This window comes from Vidua chalybeata, chromosome 1, assembly GCF_026979565.1.
Source record: "Vidua chalybeata isolate OUT-0048 chromosome 1, bVidCha1 merged haplotype, whole genome shotgun sequence".
NCBI lineage: Eukaryota > Metazoa > Chordata > Aves > Passeriformes > Viduidae > Vidua > Vidua chalybeata.
The window spans coordinates 35,090,334-35,107,050 of NC_071530.1; the positions used below are offsets into that span (position 1 = coordinate 35,090,334).

The 16,717-nt window shown below is 40.7% G+C and overlaps 1 protein-coding gene across 1 annotated transcript in view; it reads right to left on the reverse strand.

The window, feature by feature from the left end:
- The window catches only part of COLQ (collagen like tail subunit of asymmetric acetylcholinesterase), a 38,757-nt gene that overhangs the window by 5,915 nt on the left and 16,125 nt on the right, over window positions 1-16,717 (reverse strand). Inside the window, exons 4-13 of the mRNA XM_053949526.1 lie at window positions 14,986-15,030; window positions 14,192-14,218; window positions 12,727-12,798; window positions 10,278-10,340; window positions 9,355-9,381; window positions 8,686-8,730; window positions 7,946-7,981; window positions 7,003-7,083; window positions 3,735-3,831; window positions 1,963-2,102 (exon numbers count right to left, since the gene is read on the reverse strand). Coding sequence (XP_053805501.1) covers window positions 1,963-2,102; window positions 3,735-3,831; window positions 7,003-7,083; window positions 7,946-7,981; window positions 8,686-8,730; window positions 9,355-9,381; window positions 10,278-10,340; window positions 12,727-12,798; window positions 14,192-14,218; window positions 14,986-15,030 — 633 coding nt within the window. The remainder of the gene's footprint in view (window positions 1-1,962; window positions 2,103-3,734; window positions 3,832-7,002; window positions 7,084-7,945; window positions 7,982-8,685; window positions 8,731-9,354; window positions 9,382-10,277; window positions 10,341-12,726; window positions 12,799-14,191; window positions 14,219-14,985; window positions 15,031-16,717) is intronic.

Consider the following 16,717-nt stretch of genomic DNA (forward strand, 5'->3'; position numbering starts at 1 on the left):
CAAAAACAAGTTACCTTGAAATTTTTACGTAGCAGAACATTCCCATAAACCTGGACAAAGGCCAATTTCATTAAAGAAGCATTGAATAAAAATGCCTTCAGCTTGAATGAAAGGAAGAAACAAACAGGAAGCCAGCATAGAACTGATTCTGTAACTGTGTTCAGGAGCTCAGGGCCCAGCCCCAGAGCTCCAATTTCTCTTGAAATCAACAGCAAACCTGTGCTGTCTCAAACCATTACAGATATCAGCCTTTAAAATTGCACAAGATTGAAAAAAATTGAATGAATCTAAGAAAAAACAGCACTTTGTTTCTCAGCCTCTGCCCTCCTCTGGAGGAGCTGCTGGGTGCATGGGTGATGGCCCTGAGGATGTGCTGCTTTGGCAAACTACAGGGCCAGGGCACAGAGCACCATCTCTGGATATTTTCCGTGTGCAGCTATAGAACCCTGACAAGAGCTTTCAAGTGGCCCAAGAAAGGCTTCAAAGTTGCTACATGGGGATCTGAACAGAATAAATAATAGTGATGTTTAAGCTCTAGTTTAATTTAAAGTGTTATTTGCACTCGAGGGAGTAAAACAAATGGGGCAGGCAGGAAAACAGGGAATGCTGTTCTAGAAGTGCCTCATTTCCAGAACTAAGCCTTGTCTTTTTGCCATCCCACATTCCTGGCAACAAAATAGCACCTGGAGGCTCATAGTGATAATGTATGGTGTTTTAGATATTTACACTCTTATTACTATCTTTTAAGATCTGATAGGAAACTGTGCCTGACAGAGAAGGAGAGTAAGATCTATACATTATACTGAGAGCCTTGAAGATTCTCCTATGAGTTCTCCCGGCTGCAATGTACATGATGTTTTTTTTGCATGCAGTGTGGTGTGATATGCACCTTTAATTTCAGCACATTCACCTCTCACCATTATGTTTTCAAAACAATAAGAGGGTTTTTTCTAATGCAACACAGCCAGGGATGAGCGAGCAGCTGGCACAGCTGACAAGACTTGAAACACACTTGTGCAAAAGGCTGAGCTCAATGACCCAGTTTAATGGTGTTGTGAGTGTGTCCCTTCCACACACTGAGACAGCTTTCTGACAGTATGACAGGTGGGGCTTTAAAAAAGCTAATTGCTGCTCTTTGACATTCAGAGACAACCAGACACCACACCATTTCCACTTGCATGGGTGGAGTGGCTGAGCTATGCTGGCACACAGCAGCAAGGGAGCATCTTCATCTCTAACTAAGTGCTACACTGCACAGAATAATGAGGCAGGGCTCAGCAGAAGGAGAAGGACATAAACAGTAGTTATAAAGCCCAAAGAAATCAGTGATGAAAAATTGCTAGGCCACATTTCACATATGCCTTGTCCTTTAAAGTATTTTCTCCAATTTTCTCATAAAAATGCTTTCAAGGCTAGAGATGGAAATCAGCTATATAATGTGTATGTCTGTAGACTGGAGCTCAGACACCTGATTCTAACAGTTTGTGGAAACTCTTGTTATTGAGGGTCTGTGCTTTGGGAGAAAGCTCTATTGCATATGTGAAATGCTTGATCCCAATATTCAATTCTGCAATCACTGTCTTAAAAAAGCCCCAGACAAACAAGAAAAGTATACTTACTTTAGTGACCAATCTGAAATGTATTTTGATTTCATGAAATAAAAAGGACAGATCATATATGTACAGCAGTAGATGAAAGAGAGCACCCTTAGTCTTGAAAAATATTTCCAAACGTGCTACCTTACTGAAGTTTTGGAACAGCTGCTTTTCAGCACATCAATCACACAACAAGTTATGAGACTGAACTCTTTTGCACCTCTGGATCTCAGGGGTTTTGGGTTCTAAAAATCACACATTGCCTATATATCTTCCTATTAAACAAAAAAATATTAGTGAGTCCAACACGTCCCATAATAAAAGCACTTCAGAACTGCTCACATCCCCTCCCAGAAAACCTGCTTACCGCGGGAACTTTTGGGTAGCTGTGTCCAAACACAGATTGCTCATATGATGGGTTACTCATATGCTGTGGGGTTCTGCAGAGACATCTCCCTGGAGGCCCTGGAAGTCCTCTTTCTCCTTTTGGTCCTATTGCGAATTGCCCTAGGAAGCAGAGTACCAGCTTGCCTTGTTACGAGGTTACTACACACCATACACACACAGCCTTAGTGAGAAAAGTACAGGTCAGGTGGATCTATGCATTTACCCAAGTTTTCAGATAGGCACAGCTCCCACCAAATCCACTAGGAATCAAAGGGAGGCACTGTTTCCAGTACTTCAGGAGAAAGAGGCCATTTTTTTACCACGGTCGTATTATTTCAGATCACCTTCTGAATATTTCTATCAGTTTTACAGAGAAAGAGAAACCATTAGCTTCAAGCCATTTGTTTGAAGCTACAGAAATTCAGATGGGATGCACACACAGATCACTCTACAGTGCCTATGCACCAAGTTTTGTAGAGTCAGTCTCTGTATATGTCCACAACATATTAGATTTGTGCCTTTGTACAACCACTTGAGCAATGCTGTTTCACAGGTTTCTATACAGCAAAAACCCAACTTAAAATACAGGAACATTTTAATGTTTTAATTAAACACTAATTTTAAAAAATACTGCTTTTTGACTTTCAAACTTTGGCAAGGATGTACTGCTCTGCAGATTTAGATTAAGAGCCAATATGGTCATACTGCAAGCAGTTGCACCATTACAGAAATGCCTTTTAGGATCAGAATTTATATTCTAGAGGAAAAAGATTAATAACCCTGACACATAAACTTTCTCTGGATGGAATAAAGCCTTGAAAAAGTAATCTCAAGGTCCTGGCTGCCTTCCCATCAGCATGGTGAAAATTCAGCATTCTGAAAGCTTCCATCTAATTTACTCAAGCACAGATGCTTCTTAATGGGAGACATGAGATATATGAAGATTCTGAAGCTGTGCCCAGCTTTACAGATGTTCCATTTCCACACCACCACAAGAAGAGACCTCCTGTCTGCTAATGCAAGCAAGGGAAGGAAAAGGGAAAGCAAAATGGAAGGGGACATTGTGTATTGTGGGTTATGCATTGTCCTTCATGTCCATGTTTGGACCCAGAAGCTGACCAGAGTTCATGTGCATGCACAGCTCTGAGGATGTACAATTATGTTATTACAAGTTTTTTTATCATAATTTCACACAATTGCAGTGAGCATAGATCTCAAGCATTTAATTATATAGACAGTTTTTCTCCACTGCTCTCTTTCCCCCCCCCAACTCCTATCCCTTTCCATTCTCTTCCCTTTTTTTCCTTAATGACACCGTAACTTGAATCTCATCTATTTTTCCCTTGCAGAGCTGCACAGGGTGAACACGTCCTGGCTGATTAGAACTCACAGTTTTTCACTGCAAGGCAGGATATCTGGAGAGGTAGACCTTTGATGATGGAGATTACTTAGTCTCTCCAAGGCTGCCAGATGGCTTTTCATTGTCCCCATCTACAAAAATCCTGCAGGGACCACATAGGATTTAGTTTTGGTTTTATCTGAAACATCAGAAGCCACAAAGCAGGCATTAAAATAAGGTCCTTATAATGGACAGGGATGACATGACCTGCCTCCAGGAGAAACCAAACAAAGATGGAGAAGCAAACAAAGCCCTGCAGCACTTTGTGCAGAGAGGCCTATGTGTGTCTGATGAGTCAGGAGGGGCTGGGGAGCAGGGACACTCCTGGGGAGGTCACCTCATTTTCGACTTACCTAGTCCTGACGGTCCAGGGGGGCCCGGCTGGCCAACAGGGCCAGGCCTGCCAGGTGGGCCCATGACACCTGCCGGTCCAATGTCTCCCTTGAGTCCCTGGAAGAGAAGTGACATCCATTTCTTGGCTAAGCTATTAGTAACAATCTCTTCCAGCCAGCACTGGCTTCCCATTTAAGAAAGCCAGGACATTTGCCAGAAGAAACATGAGCTTCATGTTCCCACCCCAGGGAACAGGGGCTCTCCTCTCCTCTCCTCTCTGTGGAGACAGAAAGGTGTGCCCAGGCAGGACCTCTGCTCCCAAATGGGAATGGTCATAGGGATCTGCCCTGTGAGGAGACAGGAATTACCCTGCTCTGACTTCAATCATTTGATAGCCTTTCTTTAAGGATGCCTTGTTAACCCCTGTAACTCTCTAGAAGTGAGTGCCACTGAGAAAGAAAGGGGAAAAATCACTGAGGAGTTGTCAAGGGCTTCCACAGTGACATTTCCCAGTCTTAGGGTGCAGCCTTTCAGAAGCTCACTAATGACATTGACGCTCACACTATTTTCAGAAAGTTTGAGGTGCCTGGATTCCTGTATCTCCTTGACTTTCACCATGGGTATAGCTATGATAACAAATCATCACAAGCCAAGCAAGGGCTTGGCCTTACAAGTGCAGCTTAATATTTAGCAACACCATGCTGAGAAATGGTGTCCCTCTGGCAGCAGTAATAAATGCTGCAAAATTACCTGTGGGAGAGGGGCTTACACATAGTTAACATACAAATGCTAATATTCTCTAAAATCAGTCCTAATTTGCCTCATGGGAGCTTGTTTGTGCAGCCATACCCTAAGGCATTTGGAAGTTTCAACCTAGAACTGTTGGCACCTTCTCATTTTTTGCTCCTGATTTAATACAGTGACACTTATTAAAAATAACTATATTTACCTTCCTGCTCATATACTCTCCAAGGCTTGGATTTCTCAGTTTTATATTTCAGAAGTGCATTACATAGCTTAAAGTTTATATATCTGACTTGATTTTTATGTAACAGCAATCATTATTTAGGATAATAAAAATGATGTGTGCTATGTAAGCTTTCTTTTAATGAAAAAGGAGATTATTTCCTTGAAGATGGTGTAATTCCAGGTTAATGTGCATTCAGAATCATACAATGAATGGTTGCATGTCTAATTTAAGAGTAGCAAAGCATATATATTAATACATGCTGAAACAATTGTTGTTATATAATATGTTGCATTCCATGGATATGTTTGAATCTCACTTGCACCATTTCAGCAGAGGAAGGCTGATTTTGCCATGGTCTATAAAGAACTAATTGAATATTTGCTTTATTTAATCCTATTAGGTAAGCTCTGAGCCATAAAAATATTTCAGGATTTATGTGAATGTCAGTGATGCTGATCTCTAATTACTTCTTACATTATGCAACACAGAACTAGCAGACCAGGATTTTGTAGCCCCAGAGAAGACTGTGGGAAATCTCCTTCCTCCACACAACAGCAATTTAACAGAGACAAGGCGGTGCCAGTCAGATGTGTACTGACTGAAAACAAGCTGTTTTCTGTGTCCCTTGCTTGGAGGGATGATTGCTTAATGCCCTCCTGCTTAGCATTGATGGATTAAATAATAATGGCAAGGCTTGATGTTCAATGTTTTTGCCTTGTTTATCTTTCACATGTGTCCACGGCGCTGGGAGAAGCTTTTCCCACTGGTAATATTTGTGTTCATGCCCTTTCTTCCAAACTAGCATTACCTAAAGCCCTAAGTCATTCCTCCTTCTCAGGACTGAAACCCTAAACTGGGGTTTGCTTGGGATGAGTTCCCAAGTTATAAAGCTTTGGGTGCTCTATCTCAGTCAGCTGTGTAAGGCTCTGACTTGTGACTCCCAGCTCCTGGCCACGTTTCAGGAAGAGCCTGTCCCAGAGGCAGGGAGACTTGAAGAAGTCAGTGAGCTAATCAAGACATATCTCGACATGGAAGTGGAAGTGACACCTGCTTAATTTAGCTGCTTTTATCTAGGCATGTCAGCTGGATCAAGAGACAGGAAATGGCCCCATGCTGGTGGAAACTATCCTCTCAGCTGAACAAACAGCCAGACAACTACAGCACTTAAAGGTAGCACTCAGACCCACAGAACCTCAAAATGCTACTCCCCAGCTTTTTCAAAGGATTAGAAAAGAAGAAAGAGCAGGTTCACCAGTTACAGAGAAAGCCTTTTTCATGCTGAATCAATGCTAAGATTGCTTTCAGAGCACCAGAAAGGGGTTTGTGTACTGAGCCTTGGGACTGGAAACACCAATCTAGAGGCAGACTATAGGTCTTTTAGTCGCACTGATTGTTGTCTTAAATTATGACATGCTTATGTCACCACTTGTTTATTAAGCCACCATGTAAGGTGACAAAATGTCTAAGGTCAAATAAGGAGTACATGGTGTTCAAGTTGATCTGCAGGCACTGCATCTTCTCTTATGCTGTGGAAAGATATTCCACAGCACATAGGCAGGACAGATGAACAGGGTTAAAAAAAAAAAAAAAAAAAAAAAAAGAGCACACACCAGCTTTTAAAACCTGACAAATCTAGGACAAAAAATATTTCTTATGGGTCATCTAGGAGACTTACATTGCTCATATCTCCCTTACATGGGAATCTATTACTTCCTCTCTAACACCCAACTTTTCTCTTTTCCCACATTGGCTACTTTATCACTTCAGATATTACCTGTTCTCATCAGAGCAACAATGAAGCAGGGATGTGCCTCTCCTTGCCATGCTGGGCATAACAAGACTGTAAATAAACTACTTCCAGCTAAGCCCCTACCACTGAAATGTTGTATTGGTGGTGTCAATATCCAATTTACACACAATTCCAAGTCTTTACAATTCACCTGAAACTCTGAAAACATAGCTCTGCTAGCATAATTTTGAGCTCTCTAGCTGTCAGGTGGGGCTGGGACCATAGCTCTGTGTTGCTTAGGGTTCAAAGGAAGCCTTCAAGATCTGCTCAAATTGTATTAAATGAGTTCATTACCAATCCAGGATAAAAACAACTTTTCCCATGCTGCCTGGGCAGGGAGCTGAATGCTGCAGACAAGACTCCAGCCCTAAAGCTGAGGCTTTAACTCCTGTGTAGCCTGTGCATGCCTGTGAGGTGTTCTAGAGCTTCTCTCCACTCCCTATGCAACACAGTGCATAATACAAGAGCTTAGACCACACAATCACACAGATGCCATGAGTCACAGGAAGAGGAAACACCGTGGTCCTACTTGTTTGCCTCGTTTTCCAGGTCTTCCTATAGGTCCTCTGTGTCCTGGTACTCCAGACTGTCCCTTGGGGCCCATCTCTCCCTTGGTGGGTGCAGAGGGAAGGAAGAAGGAATTGAGTACATGGTTTTACCTGCCTCGAGCAAGACAGCAGATGCACATGGTTTTCATTCACATGATTCCTCTAGATAATGCTGGCACCATTTCATTCTTAGAAATCCAAAATTATAATAAAATAGTTTAAAACAAACATAAAGTAAAAAGAAGCTCATACAATTTACCCACATACCCCTGAAAAATCCTTTCCTAAGGAAGAGGCCACATGAGATCAGAAACACACTTAGAGACTTGAAGAGGTCAAGGCTGGTAAACTCTCTGACCCCTTTACAATATCTTGCTTTGCTGTTAAGATGTTCCTTAGGGAAAAGAAGGTGAATTCACTCATATTCTAATCTCTCTAGAAGCAACTATTAATTCCTTTTCTAATTTCAGAGGCATGGTTTGATTATGTAATGAAATTATCCACCTTTAGGTTTTCTATAAGCCAGCACCTTCCATTGTTTTTCAAGTACAGAATAAAGATGACTTTAAAAATGGTCAGGGTTATCACTGCTATATGCAGTAGTGCCATTTTGTTTCAGAGTATCAAGAAGGAAATATTTATTAGTTTCAAGTGAATAAAACCTTAGCAATTAGGGCAGTTAAACAGGAGGAAGCTTATGACTAAAGAAACAATCTGGGGAAAAAACAGAAACAACACCAAAGAGCTTAATCTGAGTTTTCTCTTAAGCTAAAAAGCCTAAAGAATTTGATCAAGTTGGGCAATGCTGGTCACTGAGCCAAGGAAGACCTTCAATGTCTTACACCATCTCAGAAATCCCTGAATCCACTCATTGACTCTGTCTCAGCATTTAACACAGCTCCCCAACATATCATGCCCACTTACTTTTTGTCCCAGCATTCCAGGAAAGCCTATTTCTCCCTACAAAGTCAAACGAGAAAAATAATCAGACAATGTGTAGTGATCTTTGACAAAGCAGCACCTTCCTTGGAAGGAAAAAAATGCCATGTGTGGCTATCAGTTAAAAACCCCTGCACCGACTCAGGTAATGCAGTAGGTGGAGATTTATAAGCGAAACTTTAAAGCTCCTTGTATGGTGCCATTACTCCTCTGTCTGATCCTCTGCTGCCAGTTTCTGCTTCTCTGGCAAAATCATCCTGATTGTTCTCTTGTCTACAGGCAGCTCTGCTACCTGGACAACTCCCAAAGCCTCTGGGAATGGCATTTCTCCATTTGCACCAAAAGCAGTTTACTGTTCCTTTCTTAGTCGAAAGAACTCCCAAGGCACAAATCTCTCTTACCCTCTTCCCCTCCCGGTATTATCATATTACCAGCTGAAAGCATTCTGGGAAGCTGCCGTCGTTCTGGGCTGCACAGGCCAGGAGGGACTGGGGCGACCTCCAGGGAAATCCTCCTGTGCCTCACCAACCCCCTGCACACCGGGCTGGGGGCACAGGGACATGGAGCTGCCCACTGCCCTCCCAGCAGATGGGACCACTGCTTTCCCTCACCACTCCTGCCCTCCCTGGAAGATGCCTTCAGGCTCCTTTCCTCCATGTCCCTCCTGTTTTTTCCCTGTCAGATCCTCAGATGCACATTCACAGCCATCTGAAAAAGAAAATTACCGGGTCTCCTTTGACTCCTTTGTCACCTCTGTCACCTCTGGATCCCTGAAGAGAGATAACAGTAGAACAACAACCTAATTACTACCATTTCATGAAGAAGCAAAAAATATTTCTCCTATACAATCCATTATTGAAGTCAACAGAATACAGTGATATCTTCAGAGTGAGGGATATGCTTCATTACTGATATCATAACAGAATTGATGCTAAGGACTGTAGGAAAAGGGACTCATTCTCCCCAGATAATTACTTTAAATATATGCTTTCCTGGACATAATACTTTCAAATTTGATTTTTTTTCCCCCAGTTGGCTTCTTTCCCCAGTTCAGGTCCCACTGTAAGATCCTAGAGTACAAAGTGTCTCAGTACCAAAGCGTGTGGCACCTAACTAAACCAGATCAACAATTAAGGATTATTTTACCCATGCTGCGGATGGGGAACCTGTAGTGAGTTTCACTGTAGCAACTTGTTCATGAGGATATAGGGTGTAAAACTCACTTCTTCAGCACCCCAGCCCAAGCCACAAGATTGTGCTCCTTTTCAATATGTGTTTTAATTTCTCAGTGGGACTTTTAGACTTCATCAAAATTCAACCTCATTTCTACAGCTGCATTTTTAAAAATGTGTTTCCAAATGTTAAATTATACATTATTCTGTTGTCACACTGACCTTTTCTCCTCTAGTTCCAGGAAAACCCTAAAGGGAATGATAGATATTTTAATGCTTCTCGCTTTCAAGATCACCCAAGAAGCCGGACTTTCAAACTTTGAAGTGAAGAAAAAGAATGAAGCACAAATAATTAATTGCATCAACACATAAAGGCAAATGAATATTTACAGCTCCTAAAATTGCACTGAAACAGATCTGTGAAATATGAATTAAAGGCGAGACAGCTCAGCCCAAAAGCCATTATGAAAAAGCGAGTTAAAGCCAGCAGCTTTGATTGTGCTTTGAAATTGAAACAAATGAAATAAATTGAAACTGAGAGTAAATAAAGCATTAGAAGACACAAGAATCAAAAATAATTTTAACAATAATCTTCCTGTTTGTTTGTTGTTTTTTCCCCCGGAACATACTTAAATTATACTTAAGAAATCTAGTGTGATCATTAACATAAAACTAAGTTTCTCTTGAAGAAACATAGAATAAACAAAGGTGTTCAGTTCTTCTTTTCCAATTCTTTATTTGAATAAACTAATTGCATAATTTATTTCAAGTGTCAGTACATATGTCTAGTTCTAGTAGGGGACCAAAATGATCTCCACAGTCTTAGGAGGCAGGTGGAAAGCACTGCAGACATGATTTAATGCTGCAGATATGCTTAAGAACTCCATTTTTCTAGTGGGATACAATTATAACTGAGCTTGCTTTTAAAATAAATTACAAAAATTTATACCAAAGCATTTTTATGAAAAGCCAAAAACACAGCCAAGCCCAAACAGACAACATAACCTTGCTTGATGTAGAACATATTTTTTATCTGTATTAGAAACATATATCTTGATAAATTCTTTCCAGAAAATTCATGAGGGAAGCAGCAGTCAGCAGAGCATTAGAAACCAATGTCTGAAAATGCAGTTTGGTTAACAAACCTTGGAGCCCATTGGTCCTCTTGTACCTGGCAATCCCATCACACCCAACTCTCCCTTTTCACCCTAAAGAGTTCAATAAAGAGAGTTATTGAATGCAGCTCTCCCATGAGGTCATATTTGAATGTCTGACAGTTCAGTGGTTCAGGTTTTATGTCAAATAGTTAAGCCTGACCTTGCGGTAGCGTTGTGGACAGGGGTTTATATTGCAATTGTATTCTGCCTGAGTCCTCACATGATATCTTACTCTTCTCTTTGCATTTTCTTGTGTGGGTAACTTTTGTTTCAGTTTTCCCAGATGTTATTAAAGGACATGCAAGCAAACCACCATCAGCATGCACCTTTTCTGCATGAAGGTGCATTGTTTTTAACCAGCATCACCTCCCCTGAGCTGTGGAAGAGAAAGGCATTTTGGTGCTGCTTCACAGCTTGTGGGAGCATAGCGGCTGCTTTTATTGTAGTTCTGAAGCATCATGTGCTGAACAGTCATTTGGAGCCAGTAAATAATGAAAAAGTTTTACAACCACTTCTCTGGCTGCCATCAACTAATTATATCTAGCATGAAATAGAGAATAGACCCCCAGACATGCAGCAGTGCTACCAGCAGAATACATTTGGCTCTTACTCTCCTTTGGCTTTCACTGTCCCAGAAATGGAGAGGATTTTCTCGTTGGCTGCTGCCCCTGCAGAAGTTCAGACAAGACTTGAAGGAATGAAGCAGGAAAAATAGGGACTGAAGTAAGGCTGTGTCAACGTAAGAGAAGACAGGAAGACCCAGCTGAAGAAATGGCAAATATCCACAGAGGTGGATATGAGTTTAAAAAAACGGAAACAGATTTACAGCAAGATGGGGATGCAGCAAATATCTATGGTGAAGAAGGATATTGTAAGCTGGTGAAGATCAGAGATGGGGAGAGAGACACAACCAACTGAAATTACCACAGAGATCAGAGCACTGTATTCAAATGGAGCCTTCACTGACAGGCAGGAAAATGAAATTTATAAAGACCTGAAGAAATGAAACTGTAAACCTACCTAAAGAACAGAGGAAACCAGTATCAGAAGAGACAATAAAAGCAGAAGAGTCATCATCAAACAGCAAGAAGGACTTGTAGTTAAAGTGCAGGAAAAAATATTACTTCTGAATATGAGGGATGTTTCTAGGAGCGTGATGAAAAAGCATAGTAATAGACAAATCTAGACTAATGAGACAAAGGAGATCAATCAAAATTAGGAAGACTACATAAATAAAACTAATGCCTATACAAGAAGAAGACTGAGTGTATGAGTTTTCTGTTTGCTTTCCTCTCTTCCTTCACTAAGACTATGAAGGAAGGAGTTGATTGAACCTTTCCTGTACCCTCTCTGCTCCTGCTGTGGGAAATCATAGCACGATGTGTTTGTGGGGGGAACCATTTCCCATCTCACAATTCAAAGTGAACATTGATTTCTTTTAAGTACATACTCTCTTGCTGCTTGCCTACATTCCACATACTATAATATGATGTTCTTCATCTAACATGGCTGGAAAGATCTTGAAAGTTTGCTTCCCAGATGTGGCTTAAATTCACAAGTCATCTCCTACTATTCTTTCAGTATCAAGAGCTAATGCATCACATCCTCTGAGGTGGGGGCATCAACCTTCATAGAGCAAATGAAGAGTCAAAGGTTTTCTGGAAAAAGCAGTTTCGAACTAGGCATTGTGTGCAGTCCTTTAGCCTAATGCATCCTGGATTAAAGAAAAGCAAGTTGTCTCAAAAGTCCCAGTAGAAGCTCCATAAACCACAGCTCCTATGAAGAGCTGTTATACCTTTTGCATAAGCCAGTGCTTACTAAAGGACTATCCTGAAGTGTTTTTTATAACAAATGCAGGTGAAGCAGCCATTTTGCACTAGCAAAGCGCATCCTGTCATTTCTTCTGCAGTTGGTTTATAAAAATAAGAGGAATTAATGTTTCTTTGTATGGGAATGAACTTCAAAGATGTGATCAGCCATTCTCATTGGTTTGTCATCTCTTTCCCTTGATATCAGCCTAGTATTTTCCCTCCGATCACATGAGCTCACAGTACAGCTTCTGGCAAAGGGAATAATATTCATAAACTATGACTATTCATAAAGAATAGTCATAATGATGGTAATCAGTTTAGAAACACTGATTCGTGTGATTGTGAGACACCAGTGAGAGATCAGTGAGTCTTCATTGTAATGATTTTCAATTTCCCTTTGATATGTTTAATCCACGTAAGAAGTGCTACAGGGTCTGGACTGAAGGTGGAGTAACCTAACCCTAGACTCTGCAGAGCAGTGTAAGAAAGGGGACAAGCATGGAGTGTCCTTGCACTGCTACAGCTTCCCAGCCTCCTGCAAGTAGCTGTTTAGAGATTTCCCAAGACAGCTCTTCTGTTCAGATCGTGTTGTTGAACAGTTTGTTCCATGTGGATTTTAGTCTTACCTTCGGTCCCACAGGTCCAGGCCATCCTACAGGTCCCGGCATCCCAGGGACGCCCGGGGGACCTGGTCTGCCCTTGAAGGGAAAACATTGATTACAACGATTCATAAAAACACCATTCCTACACAGGTCACTACTGCAGACAGGGGATAAAAACACCTCTGTGTGTGCTTTTATCCATACAAATCAAATTTATGTTGAGAGCAGAACCAAATCTTTAACTAACTATTCCTGTTACTATGGTCTTTATTCTGAATGTTCCTACATTGCTAGCTATAATTGCTCTTTATTAACTACTATATGATTACAAATAGCTACATATGTACATACAGCTATTTATCCGTTTTAATTGCAGCTTGTAAATCACTATTTGAACATCTCCTAAAATGCTGCAGATTAGTGCTCTTCCACTGCATTACACTGCTTGACAATATGATCTCAGAAATGTCATCATGACGTTCAGAGCCAAGAGTGAACTCTCGTGGGCCAGACAGCTTTTAACAAGAGTTGTACAGTTTTATTTCCAACCTTAATGACTTCTCTTTCAGAAACTACTTGTATTTGTCAGAAGAGTAAGTGTTGATGTACTGTGTTTAAAGTTAAGCACTTTTTTGTACGTTGGTGTGTTACTCTCTTGAAGACATTGCTGTTTTGAACCCTTGAATTTATATTAATAATATTTTTGTTTACTGTAGGACATTTGAAAATAGATTAAAGAAAATTACCCCTTCTGTTTATGTGTTTTATATTTATTTGAATTACTGATTGGTAGCTGGTGTTAAAATCCTTGGTATATTATTAGAATGGTGTCAAAATCCTTGGTATATTATTAGAAGGGTACTTCTTTTCCTAGTTAGTGACCACCCCCTGCATATCTCTGATTTCATCCTGCATTTCTGTCTTCTTTAAAGTTAATTACATTAAATGGATGTACTTAGTGACTGAGATAACATATTCTGTTTCATCACATGTAGGGGCACATATTTTTGACAATATATCACAGCTCATATGTCACCAAGCATAGGATTGTAGTCAGCATAATGTATTGGTGCCAGAGCTCTGGAAGGGTAATCATCAATGGCTGTTCCTCCTTCAGGGGTATCTGACTGAGCCTTGTTTCGACTTTGGAGGAGTAAAAAGTTTGATTTTGCTTTGGGTTTTTTTGATACATCTTTTATAATAAGTCCCATGATCTGCTTCCCATTGTCCACACAATACTTCGGGTAATGTCCCACTCTTTGGCTTCTCTCTGAGCATTTACTCAGAGAATTTGTCAAATTCAAGCCAGCTGGGGCAGCTCTCAAGCCCTGCAGCCAGAGATCCGTACCATCCACCCTGGGTACCAGTGAGAGAAGCACTATCAGTCTAAACTTCAACATTAGCTAAATTTTATGGAACTGTTGTCTGCACCCCTCTCAGGCAGCTGCTATTAAATATTGGGTTTCTGAGACAGCACCTTTATTCATACCTTTCTTCCAGGCCTGCCAATCTCCCCCTGTCAGAGAAAGGAATATGTCAGTCTTGCAGTCACCACATGAAGCACAGTGGCTCTCAAGTCAATGCATCAATGCATTTCTATTAAAAAAAAAACAAACATGCAAACCCACAACCCACTCCCCAAAAAAAACCAAATTCCACTAAACAAAACACTGTGAATATCTTCATGCTCAAAACTGTGCTTACAGAGCTAAAATGAGAAGAATTATTGTATCAGAGCTCCTTGGTCTTTCCTGCGTTCTCAGCCCTAAATCTACAGTCAACTCCTTGTATAACAAATCACACAATTAGCTGCTCATCTTCAGCTGTAAGGCTCTTTAGGCACCATTATGGAACAAAATCTTTGCACATCTGAAAACATAACTTAACGTGTAGGCCAGCTTTAATACCTGAGCTGTCCCATACAATTCACACTGCATGGGAGAGCTCTGCTCCTCATGTTCTCCAGGAGGGACTGGGAGCTCAAAGGCCTTTGAGTCAGTAAGATTGCTGAGTTTTGCACCTGAGATGTTTTCTCAAAGCATACCCTAAACATAGGTCACAAAAGAAGACATAAAATATACTCCAAGAATGAAAATTAACACAGAAAGATTAAGCTTTAAATTATGGCTTCAAGCCAATTCATAGCTTTACATTCAAATTAAATCGAAACCTTCCATTCATAAGGCCCACCATTCACTAAACAGACAAAGAAAAAAGTGAACACCCTCTCCTGCTTCTTTGCTCCTCAAAACCACATCAAACTCCATAACAACAGACACTTACTTTCTCCCCTTTTGGTCCCATTATACCAGGAATTCCTTGTGGGCCCTAGGGAGGAACATAAACTCTATTATTAAATTGCATTAGTGAGGTGCTTGTGTTCCATCAGCCCTAGACCCTGTATGTGTCTCCTGGGACCTGAGGTGTTGGGTGTTGTGTTTGAACGTGGCCTCCAAACACCAGGTCTGTGCCACTGCTGAACAGCAGGATGGAGAGTTGGACTGACATGGGAAGGGCAGGGGAATCTCATAAATGAGGAGAACCTGGCAGGGGAATCTCATAAATGAGGAGAACCTGCAAGAAAAACAAGCCTGGGGCAAATGAAAGATGAGAAGTTATCAGAGTCCTGAAGAATTAGCAACCAGGACATGAAGACACCACATCAGCTGGCAAAACAGGTCAGCCCAAGGGGTGGTAAGGGAAGTAGCATAAAACATGAGGGATGGGCTCTGCAGGATGAGATGGACATGGAAGATTGCCACCATTTCTGAATTCTGAAAATATTTCTCTCTGTCAAACAAGGCTGATTCTCCTTTCAGGAGACTTCTTAATCCAGGGAGATCTTGAACATCTTTCTCAGAAAAAAAAAAAAAAAGCCAGAAAACAGATTTGTTTCTAGAAGGCTTTGGTTCACAGATCACCTTTTACTTTTAAATGACTAAGGAAAATAATCCCATGTGTGTGCATCAGAGAAGCATTAGATTCACTGTAAAAATCCCTTACACCATGTTTGGATCCTGCTTGTCTTATGCTGTCCAAAATGTGGTCAAATTGTACATGAATAGGAGCAAAATGTAGCCTCAGACACAAATTATTCCAACTATTTTAGTCAGTAGAGTTATTTTAGATTTTCAGTAGTGAAAATCAATGCACCCTATTAGAGTCAGAACCAAATTTTATCTTATTTATTTCTTTTTACCTTAGGATACACATGGGAGGAATTACACTCAAAGTTATACCATTACAAATCTAATTCTCCTTCTTATGAAAATTTATTAAAATTCAGCTATGAGTCAACAGTATGAGTCTGAAAGCCCTGCAAGTTACAGAAGAATTCAGAAGTAATTACTAGATGTCTCTGTAATGGTAGTATTTCTTTGCAGGTGGCCATTGTCACAAAAGTATTTCCCAAAATACTGCTGGTTCTAACACTGTCCCTGTACAAGGCACAGTCCTGTAATTTGTAATTAAAAATTCCAAAGCCATGTTATACTCATCCTACTGTCTGCTATTATGATAAAACCTGCCAGCCTGCTCTATTTAAAAATGTTCTTGGAGGCATCATAGGTCATTTGGTAGCAAGATTAATATTATTTATAGCAATGGACTTTGTAGAACAATAGAATTAAAATTACTTTCTTGCGATTTAAGTCAGAGATACTATCAAGAGGATTTTTTTTAAAGACAGTCTAGCACAGACTGAACAAGTGTTTTTTCATATGAACAGCAATTCTGGATCATGGCCAATCACACTGCAAGGCTGTTTCATACTGCAGAGAAGACTTTCCTCAAGACAGAACTAGGCAAACATTAGGCACCACTTCTGACCACACTTTCCCAGTCTCATGAACTAAATCAGTCTTCCTCACCCTGCATCTCAGCAAAGATAAAATGGCAAAAAAATGAAGACAAAGTTCGTTGGGAGTTGGAACTAGATGGTCTCTTCCAACCCAAACCATTCTATGATTTTATAAAAAGACTTTGTGGCTTTCACCTTGAAACTTCTAGACTGTCC